The 11,492-nt window shown below is 48.6% G+C and overlaps 1 protein-coding gene across 4 annotated transcripts in view; it reads left to right on the forward strand.

Annotated features, from left to right (window-relative positions):
* Positions 1 to 10,584, forward strand: part of LOC123146866 (uncharacterized) — a 40,898-nt gene extending 30,314 nt beyond the window's left edge. For 3 of the 4 annotated variants that reach the window (XM_044566136.1, XM_044566139.1, XM_044566138.1), the window contains 3 exons: positions 9,200 to 9,259; positions 9,337 to 9,526; positions 10,217 to 10,584. In XM_044566136.1, the coding sequence (XP_044422071.1) occupies positions 9,200 to 9,259; positions 9,337 to 9,471 (195 nt within the window). In that variant the 3' untranslated portion in view covers positions 9,472 to 9,526; positions 10,217 to 10,584. Of the gene's footprint in view, positions 1 to 9,199; positions 9,260 to 9,336; positions 9,527 to 10,216 lie in introns of those variants that run through there. The other variant, XM_044566137.1, reaches the window with a different exon arrangement.
* The last annotated feature ends 908 nt before the right edge of the window (positions 10,585 to 11,492 follow it).

Consider the following 11,492-nt stretch of genomic DNA (forward strand, 5'->3'; position numbering starts at 1 on the left):
CATTCTAGAGGCTGCATTGGAGGTTTTACCATGTCTTATGGGCTTGTGCCAAGCTTGTTCCACCACTTCCATGAAGCCATGATGAGCTATCCAGTAATTTTCAAAACGAAAAAGTCTGCTTTTTGGTATTGTGGTCTGAATAACAATGGAGCAGGGAGTATGGTCAGATACGGGCTTATCCAACGGGGTTACCAATGTATTGGGGAAGGAGGGGGTCCAGTTTGTCGTCGTGAAAAACCAGTCAAGCTGTTCGAGGAGTGGATTTTGTTGCATGTGGGACCGTGTAAACGATCTACCTTTAATCAGAAGCTCAGTGAGATTTTGTTCTCGAATGAAATCGTTAAATGTGAGCATGTCAGACACATCACCACCTGGTTTATTGCGGTTATCAGGAGAACGATAGTTACTGAAGTCGCCGAGGAGTAACCAATCTTCAGAAGGCGGGATATTAAGATCAAAAAGCCATTGTGTGAAAGTAACTCGATGTTCACCCTGACAAGGCCCATATATATTGACAAGTTTCCACGTATGGCTTGACTGTGTAGACATAAATTCAATGCCCTACGCAAAAGATTCAGATAAAAAGACTCGGTCTGAAAACAAACTGCCATTCCAAACGGTAATAATACCACCCGACGCCCCACATGACGGGATATAAGCGAATTGATCAAAACGACGAGGGCATATTGCTTTGAGAGAGGAAGCATCAAACGTCTGCATTTTAGATTCTTGTAGACAGATAACCGCACAACCGCTAGAATCGATCGCATTAGAGCGCGCTAAATGCTTGTCCGGAGAATTAAGGCCGCGAATATTCCAACAAAGTATGTTCCAATTATGCAAAAGAACCATGCAGTAAATAAAAGAGCAAGTAACTAGTTGGAGGAAGACGAGCCTTTCTGAGGCTTGTTAAAAGCTTCAACAGACAGCTCTTCTTCAGGGATGGCGCATAGCTGGGCGCCGACGGCTTGCATGGAGGAGATGGACGTTGGCGGTGGGATCTCCATGTCACAGACTGCAGAGCGATCATCTTCAGCAGTGGATTGCGCAGATGGCACAGAGCGGGGCCGAACCTTAGACTTGGACATACGAGAATCAGTGGGCTGCATAACTCTAAAACCATCATACTTGGTGGATCTGTTGCTGCGTCTAAGAGAAGAAGTATCCACAGGAGCTTGCTTTTTGCCCTTCCTCATCTTAGGTGCCATGCTTGACGAGCCAAATTGTCCCTCTGAATGTATGTCCAGATCAACTTCAGAGAAATTGCTACTGTCAGACAGCACAGACTGGGTGGAAGAGCCAGATTAAGAAATGCTACTGTCAGCGGGGCCGAACCTTAGATTAACAATTGCAGAGGGATTGTTGCTGACAGAAAGATCTTCCATAGAAATTGCCCGAGACAAAGACTGATCAGCGGCGACCACAATGAGCTGAGAGTGCTCTGGAGGTGCCTCAGCAATCTCATAACCATATGCTCCATCCAGGGATTCCACAGGACCAGGAGGCGCCAACATATTGTTGGTAGCAGGCTCCAAAACCTCAGAGATCTGAAGTGCATTGCCTCTCAGTTGGGCGTGCTGTGCATCAAGCTGGATGAACTGAATTCCTGCAGCATCAACAGTAACTTGTATGTCTACTTGGATGTGCTCCTGTCTCAGACCATATCCGTGGCTCCACGGCCCCATAGTTGCCAGCATTGGGCGCAGAGTCGAGAAAATTGCTTGGTTAAGCAGTTGGCGAGGTAGTGGGTCAGATAGCAGCAGGTTCATGAGGTGATCACCATGGGCCGAAAGGTTTGATTGTGCAGTGCAACTGACACAGTTAGGTGATCTTCAGCGAGCATTGGTGCACTAATCTCAGCATCTAGAGCAAAAATGATGTCCAAAGCAGAGTGATCCAAAGCAGAGTGATCCAAACTAGAATCATCTGATTGAGTGATAGAGTCATTCCATGCCTGTGCAGCACTGTCAACTAAGTTATCTTTAGGGACCAAACCATCCCATACCTGTAAACCTTGTTCAGCAAGCCAAGCTTGATAGTTCATCAAGAACGAAGGCAGAGGAGGCAGAGGAGGGGCTGGGGGTGCAGGCCAGGCACCCCAGCCCTGATTGCCTTCACCTAGGCAGCAGCATGCCCATTGGGGGCACCATTGTTGGGAGCAGCATTCTGAACCAACCATTCATGAACCTGTTGTTGATATAGTTGTTCTGTCGTAAGATCGGGGCCAAATTGGGGGTGAGGAACCATCAGGTGGAGGATGTTCTTCACCGGCGGGGGGCACCTCCGGAAGCAGAGCGTTCCAATCATTGCTCCGGAGAATAGTAATCTGCACGGTCCAACAATCGCGTGCACCACCCAATTGCCAAACCACAAAACTTTTAGGAACCAAGCGCAGACTGATTACTCGAGCCTTGATCAACATGAAGCGTCGATCTTGCCTAGGATTGTACCACGAGACAAGAGATCCAAATCCACCAAGAGACTTGTTAATGTAATAGTCGGTCTGGTAGTCATACGGAAAGCCAAAATACTTCATCCAGATTTCAGGCCCAAAGGTGGTGGTACGGCGATTCAGAGCTTCGTGATGAGGAACAAAAGAAATGAGCAAATCTTCCTCTTCTAACTCAATAGGAGTCGCTACAGCCGTATCGCGAATAAAGGAGTCCACAAATCCAAAGATGCCAATACCGAACGGGCGATCACTAGCCTTAGTGGTGAACAGTTGAGCTTCATGGAGCAAACCTTGGATTTGGTGACGAATGGCAGCGCGGCGATGCAGAGGTACGTACGTACTGACTTGATTCAGCAATCGCCAGGTAGTCATGGTCCAGAGGCGGGATTGGCCCGACCACCATTCCGCTGCGGACGACGTGGTCCGCCGGCCCTGGTTCCACAGCAAACCGTGGTGGCAAGAACGGCACGGGGTTCAGTGGATAGTTCGCCATTGTTGCGAGGTGGAGTGAAGGTGGCGGGTGTGGTGAATGGGCAGGGCGGGGCAGTGGCGATTGAGGAATCGAGGTAGAAGCTGGACCGTGAGGGTAGAATAGGTATGACAGGACTGCTTGGGGACCCATTTCCAGCACTCGTTCCATTTTTTGGAATGCCAAGATCGTGCCACATGTCCATAGTTGCCACAGAAATCACATCTAATCCTTGAAATTTTGGGAAGCTAATTACTCAAATTCGGGGGTAACTGCGCAGAAGATCCGGTCTGAGTGATATATTTCCCATGGGCAGGTAGATTTGAATCATAAAGCTTAGGATCGGTCAAGGAGGGGCAATTAATTACCTTGTGATCAGGTGCCGAGCAGTGAATGCAAATAATCCGTGCTTGGCATTAATCTTTTTATGCCCCCATTGCAGGCAACGGGCACAAAGAGATGCCCAAAAACGATCCAGCGTCAATATTTCCTCCTCTGAATAGGAAGCCTGGGCCAGGTCCGCTTTATGTTGGGCCGAGAGGGTTGGAGGCCAACTATTATGGGCCGGAGCATATTTGAAAGCCGAGGAAAGAAAACATTGAGGGGGAGATGGATAAGGCACATTAAGTGGGCATTGGAAATCTCCCAAGGCAAGGAATAAAGGTTGGTCTGTTTCCTCAAATTTCGCCTGTTTGAGATAATGCTCCATTAAGACAAGACGTGGGCTGATTGGCATCATTGTCGGTCTATCTTTGGCAGTTACCTTAACTGGCCCAATTTTGAATTGTGCATCCATGAGGCAGCCAATAGGATTAGCTTGGTGCATCAACGTAGAAGATGAAGCCTCGGCTGAATTTTTATTGGAAAAGCTCATATGATCCATAGGCACAAGGTTGAATTTGCTAAGTTCACATTTGGATGAATCGCTGAGATGTGTATGGTGTTTGAGAAAATCCAAATGTGGTTTAATAGCCATCGGTCGTCGAGACGACAAATCAACCAACTCTTCATCAGCATGCCAACAATGAAACAAAATGGGAGCACGAGTGAAACGACCCTTGAAAAGTTGAAAGTGACAAACAAAATCCAGCCATACTTGATCCTTGAGACCATATATGAAATGCCCCACTTTGTTATTGGCAACTGAGAAACGGAAAGCTCGAGGATTGATTTGAACAACCTTAAAACCAGAGCTAATACCACCCAAGCAACATTGCAAAGCAATTCCAGCTGAATCCACCGTGAGAGGGAAGGAGGCAGAAGAAAACGTGGCCACAAGAAAGAATTCCTTGCGGTCTCGAGAGGGGGAAAAAATGCATCATAGATCCAAAACATCGTCTCACGTGATCCACAAGGGCTAGGCCAGGGGCAAAATCCCAATGCAGAAGACTCTCCATCTTGATCAATGTTCCTCCGGCCGGTCAGGCTTCAGATCCGGCCGTCCTGGTGGCTGGCGACGCCGGATGCGTTCGCGTTGGCCCGTGGAGCGCGGTGGTATGTGGTCCTCTGCCCTGCGGGGGCTCAACCTCCTGGGAGTTCGTGGCTGTGGGCAGGGGGGCGCGGCTGCTTCCTTTCCTCGCTCGGTGGTCAGGGCACCGCCGTCCGTCTCGTCTTGGCGGGTGGGGGAGGTTGGGGAAGGCTGCTCCCGGTCAGATCTGGTCCCTTGTGGTCGATTTTTGGGTTCGCTGGTCGCTGCCCAGTGGTGGTGGCACCGAAGTGGTGTGCGGCTTCATCCATGGTATGCCGTGGGACTGGAAAGGAGGAGCCTTTCCATCCCGTCGCTGGTGAGAGAGGTTGTCGGTGGTCGGTGCGGTTGTGCGGGGTCGAGGGTGGGACCTTGGACGCCGGGGCGGCAGCCTTGGGTGGTGGTCTGTCAGATTGGCTTCTCAGCAGGTGTCTTGGCGGCGGTAATGGTTGCGTCCTTTGGCCGTGTGGGTGGTAGAGGATGTTGCGTTCAGTGATCCTGGTATCAGCGTTGCCTTGGCAGTGGCGGTTCCCAGATCGTGCTCTGGAGAGGTCTTGCTTGGTGGCGGCATGTCTTTCTTCTGGGTAGACAGGTGCACGGAGTTCCTCGGGTGGCGTGGGTGAGAGGTTCTAGGTGAAAACCTTGTGCTTCGGTGCCAACGACGGTGATGCTCGTGGGTGTCATTTCCCTCTTGAGGGCATCGTTGCGGTCCCTCTCACTGAGCTAGGGCTCCGGGTGAAAACCCTTGACTGACTACTTGGTCTCGACGGCAATGACGTGCAGTTTCGTCTTCCTCCTGAGGGTGTCGTCGTGGAGCCCAGATTTCCTCCAGTGCATCGAGTCTCCTCGACTCTGGCATGGGTGGTTGCACTTGCCTCCGCATCTTCTACACGGGTCCTCGTTGGCGCCACCCACGGTCCTCGCTATTCGCTTGCAGGTTCGGGCTCCACAATCCGGAGCGAGAGGGTAGGGGGCCCTCTCCAACAACAGCTTGTTGAGTGTGTCGGACTGAGGTCCGGTGATTTCCCCTGGTGGCTAGTCATCTTCTTCGTCAGTAGTCTAGGGTGCTTTGTGGTAGGGTGTGGATTCTCCTGTATTTCTGGCTTTCTTTCGATCTGCTTTGTAAGAGGTTCTCCTCATCACCATGAGTTTGGCTGTGTTGCTTTATATATAAAGCCAGGTGAAAGCCTTTTTCCATATATCCGAGCAATGCCTTCAACAAGGTAATGACGTAAAAACATCGCCATTGCGAGGTATAACTAACTCATGTCAAACCTAGGGTGCTCGAGTAGCACTACCATCGACGTCACTTATGTGTTGTTGCCATCACTTTTCCGCGATCCCAGCAGCTACATGCGATGTGCGACTGCGGCTGCCCACTGAAGCTGTTGGAGAGGGCCCTCTGCCCTCCCGTATATGACTCCCCACTGAAGTCAACCACCGAATCTAGAGAGAGGACACTCGGAAAGACCTTTCGGTGGTCACCGTCGCCAGCCAAGGTCTTTCGAACCAAGCTGTACAGAGGTGTGTGGCAAGTGCTTATTCAGTGGGAAGGCCTTCCAGCTTCAGATGCTTCATGGGAAGATGTTGAAGCTTTCAAGCGTGTTTATATTGCGTTCCAGCTTGAGGACGAGCTGTTCGTCGACGGAAGGAGAGATGTTATGTAGGGGCAGACATATACGGGTCATGGTCATGGTTGCCACTCGGTGCCTTCGCAGTCTAGTTCAGAGATAACACCAATACAAGATGGAGCCTCTCCTGGTAATCCTCCAGATTAGGGGAACACATCATCAGGAGGAATTCCTATTAGAGTCCTTAGGTAGACTACTATTGATAGGAAAGCTATAGGTTAGTCCGTATGAATAGACCATAGGTTTGTTTGTTAGTCAGAGACTCAGAGTCGGTTTGTAAGGCAGACCCTCTATATATTATTATATATAAATGAGGTAGCCACCGTGAGATTTAATTAAGCAGAGAATTAGAAGACACCCCTTCTTTCTCTGCCCCTCGGGTCCTCACGCATAACATCTGCACCTAGGGCCTTCTGTTAGAATAAATCCGAGGCATATCGTCGATCATCCGAGGACCAAGCAATCACACGAGCACGACACCGAGATTTGTTAACGAGGTTCACCGATATGGCTACATCCCTGGGGCTTGACTACGGGCGCTCCTCCCCGTGACACCGTCACAATACCGCACCCGGTCGCCCTGGACACCGGCACATGCCGTCGGCTTCCCCTGCGTTCCGATGCTATTATGTTGGCATAGGTTACATCGTGTGTCTAGCCCCGTTATATATGAGAGGCCTAGGATACAAGTGTCCTACGAGGACACGACTCCATATCCTATCTAAACACAATACAACTACAAGTCCAATTGTAACCTAACTCGTACACAATATTCGACACAACTCTAACAAACTCCACCTTGGCGAATATTCTCCACCACCTTGAATTCGTCAATGCGTCGAACTTCCATGTACATTGGACTTGAGTTTATCCCATGAGAACCGCTGCTACTCCAAAGACTCCATGTGACTCCACCTGCAACTTGTAGTCCCTTCTTTTCTTGACCACAGTCAACGCTCGAGCAAAATTTTAAGTTCCTTGTTACTCTAGGTGCTCCCAACTTCCAGAGTATCAGTCCAACATCATCACACACTGACCACTGACCTGCGTGAAAGTGAACAACTCACATATTGGGTGTCACGCATAAGAGTTACCTGAACTCAACATAACCGCTCCTTTCTTGACCGCCTGTCTGAAACTTGAAGAAATTTCACCATTGCTTGTAGTCATCCCGAGTCAAATTCGCAGTTGTCTCACCACATGTATGACCACCAGAGCCCTGACCCGTCTCCATGCCCCGTGCATACCGCACGCCTCGCCGCTATTACCGCGTCGAGCCTCCGCTGTCCCGGTCGAGTCTCAAGGGTCGCGGACCCACACCACTCAACCCCACTGCAGAGTACCACCGATCATCACAGACCGATGACGAGTTTCACGCCTCCATCAGACCACTGGGCTCCAGTCCGAATTACGTGTCACTCGCTTTTTCCCAGCTGAATAGGCTTCGATTCTCTGGATCCTTACACCGTAGCCCCTCAATCCAGCTCCACCTTCAACATGACTCCATGGTAGATAATCAGTCCACCCTCGCGCCCTGTCAACTTCAAGCTCCGTGTGCACCGTCTTGAATCAACCTCGCGCCATAGTCTTGTTGAAGCCACACAAGTCCTCAGACCTGTGCCACGTGTTTCCACGCCCAGAAGTCGGTCACCATCAGCATTACGCTCCTATGTCGCCGTCGCCGATCCCGCACCGTCTTCTGTACCAACCGACTTGCGTCGATCCGTCAGACTGTCTAGTCCGACTCAGTCCCACGGGCCTCCGCAACCTATCCACGTGTTTCAAACCATCTCAACAAACCGACCCATAAAAAACTCCCATGCAAACTGCACAAATTTTCCTTTTTTCCTGTCACTATTTGCTGTTGCTTCTCCGTGCACTTCGTAGCAGAAAATTGATCGAATTGACCGAACCAAAACTGCTCCTGTGCACACACGTGGTCCTGATTGCTATCTTTTTTTTCTCAAACAAATCCTCACGATGCCTTGCTTCGGCTCCACATCATTACCAGCTCCCTTCCGCGCAACGCATGCGCATGCGTGAACCCCACAAATCATCCAGCCCATCGCCTGGGCCTGGCCCTCCAGCGTAGCACTGCCGCCACCCAGAGAGAGCTGCAGCGCCGCTGGCCCAGCCCACTAGCCGGCCTTGGCCTTGACTTGTCAATGCCACGCGCATCCGCGCGTACGACTGCCGCCTCACTCGATCGGATCGCGCGCTCCCAACGCCGTAACCCGTTCTCGCCTAGGGTTTGCCACACGCCACCAGGACCGATCTGGATTGATCGACTCCGCCGACGCCAACGACTGCAGCCATAAGCACACGTGCCTTCTACTGATCTTGCTTTTCTCCAATTTCGTCGAGAACCACGTCCGTAGCACGGCTGCATCTCAAACTCAATGATTCCTCTAGATCAACACGATTAGCACCTCCGAACAACCTAGCTCATGATACCACTTGTTAGAATAAATCTGAGGCATATCGTCGATCATCCGAGGACCAAGCAATCACACGAGCACGACACCGAGATTTGTTAACGAGGTTCACCGATATGGCTACATCCCCGGGGCTTGACTACGGGCGCTCCTCCCCGTGACACCGTCACAATACCACACCCGGTCGCCCTGGACACCAGCACATGCCGTCGGCTTCCCCCGCGTTCCGATGCTATTATGTTGGCATAGGTTACATCGTGTGTCTAGCCCCGTTATATATGAGAGGCCTAGGATACAAGTGTCCTACTAGGACACGACTCCATATCCTATCTAAACACAATACAACTAGAACCTAACTCGTACACAATATTCGACACAACTCTAACACCTCCAGCCCTAGCTGCATCTTCCCTTCAACGGCTCCCTAAGTGCTCCCATATTGATCCTAATCTAATCCTCCCCTACTGATTGCGTTCCCACAAATCAAGGTGTAGGAGAACAAGTCTCCGGAGGTCCATATTGTTTCTTTCTTTCAGTTTTGTGCCATAATCCTGTAATCTCTTTGCTTCATCCACTGTTACCCATACTGACTAGACAATCCAATCTCGTTTAACACCAAGTTGTGATGGTCAAGGTTTTTGTTTTGTGTGCCTAAGAGTTTAAATCATATTTCTTAGCTTGTGAACTTCGTCTTTAGTGCAGTTGTCTCCATGTCAGAGCATTATAAACAGGTGCCTTTGTTTGCAGGTTACTGCTGTTGGGCATGCTGCTATTTTGGCTTTCATCCAGAGATATGTGCCTTCCATGGTTTGTAACTCTGTACAAACCCTTATTACTCCCTTCGTTGCAACATGTAAATGTAAGTGTATATTTGTGTATTCTAGATCCCATCCACATATGGCCCCGAGAGGTTAGATCTCCTCAGGCAGCTTGAGGAAGTGAAGGAAATGAAATTGCCTGAAGGCAGCAGTGAAGATATTTCTGACGCAATAGGTTTGAGAGGTGACCAAGTGAAATAAGCTGACCATGTACAGACGGACACAAGTATATTTCTGATTGTCTTTTCTGTAAAGAGTAAGTAACAATTTGACTTGTGCATGCTTGTTGCATTTCTTCATTTCCTTGTTTTTAGTAACTGCCTGCATTCTGGCTTCCTTAGAACTAAAACTGCTCCACTTAGTTAACCACACTATCTGCTTACAAATGTTTGTCCTTTGCCCGCGATGAATTTCTCTAAGTATGACTACGAATTGTAGGTTCACAACACAACGCAGCCTCTCGTAATGCGCATTAACAGAAGTTCTAGATTGTACATGTATTTACTCCCTATGATCCATATTAATTGACACCGGGTTAGGTCAAAGTTAGTACAACTTTGTACTAAACCAGCGTCAATTAATATGATTGGAGGGAGGATTTATTTTTGCAAACAGTGCATGTGAAAAAAATGACAACTTTACTTTCTTCTGAAAAATACATTCAAAACATCGTAATTTTTCTGAGTTACACTTATAGATACAATAGATGTTAAAGTCTGCAACATACATAATATCAGTCTAAGAGGGACAAGAGTATATGATTTTTACAAAGGGATACAACTCATATAGGTCCTTTTTTTTGCGGGTGATATAGGTCCTCTTCTTCGGAGACTTCAAATTTAAAAAGGCTCTTTGTTTCACTTAAAGATGCTGTTTCTTTGTAGCGCTTTTGCCTGTAATTATCTCACGGATGATGCTCTGAACCATTTTCTCAACATTTGTGTAGTGTTTTTGAACAAGAGGCGGGAGGGTTCGTTTCCTTATACTCTACTCCTAGAAGACCTCTCAGTGCATGCTGATGGGAGTAGAGCTACACATGTTACAACCATACGATACATGGGCATATGTTGAGGGGCTATTCTTCCTAAAGTTATATGCCTTCGTAGATCTTTGTCCATACTTAACAGTTACAACTTACAAGAGTATTTGGTGCCCACTCAGCATATATGATCAACATCCAAGTTCCTTTTGCATAATGGCTTTGTAGAGTAGGCATTTTGATAAGTGGATCGAATACCTAGCTAGATATTTGTGTATCACATGTTGTCATGTAACCCCATGTATTTATATTTGAGATAATTAGCTGTTCATACATGAACTTGCCTAGGACCTGCAATTTCGTACATGTCGCAAAATCGCTTTAGTTTTTTTGAACACAGTAGACATAGGCGCTCATGTATACACACATACATTCACATCTATGAACACATGCATGCACACTGTACCCCTGTGTGCTCCTTTGAGAGACTGAGCTGGCACGTCATCTTAGATTGATGCAAATACTATAGGAGCCTCTGTAGTCGACGTCTGGTCACACAGAATAAACATCGTCGGAAAGCCTAAACTAAAATGCGAGCAGCAGTGCAAAGTCTAGGATTTGAACCCTGATGGGTTGGTTTCACCACAAGTAACCTAACCATGTGAGCTAGACTTAGTTTGCCAAAAGTGCATTAGTTGATCAATTAACTTTGCAGTGTGTGTGATTTCATATAAAAGTAGCTGACCTGAGCCCACCTTGCTGACTAACTCTACTTGCGATCAAGCATCTCTTATGAGTTTTCTGGTGGGACTTCTACTTCTACACATCTTCTTTTCCCGTGCACCCCTCGATCGCCCCTGCCAAGGGCGACGTGAGGGAAGCTTCCCCACCAGCAACTGCCGGTGCCAACCCTCTCTCCCCACCCATTGGTGGCGGCAGGACCTCCTTCATTTGATTCCATGTTGTGATGGGTGGGTCGCCTTTAGGTTGAAGCCGCTCTATGACTTGCTCCCATCAATTAAGGATGTAGTCTTGGAACTCAAGTGAGGCCATGTCAATCTTCTTTTCCACTTCATAATTGTGAACACGAAATATCTTGTCGACCTTCAATGTCCATGAGAGGTAGTCTTCGGGATCGTTGCTTCAGGAGAACTTAGGCATGTTGAACATGAGCTTGTCGTAGCGTTGCTCTTCATTATGTTGGGGGCGATGGCGATGACACTCTTGCCGTGGTTGAGGGTCT

The sequence above is a fragment of the Triticum aestivum genome, chromosome 7A (assembly GCF_018294505.1).
Source record: "Triticum aestivum cultivar Chinese Spring chromosome 7A, IWGSC CS RefSeq v2.1, whole genome shotgun sequence".
NCBI lineage: Eukaryota > Viridiplantae > Streptophyta > Magnoliopsida > Poales > Poaceae > Triticum > Triticum aestivum.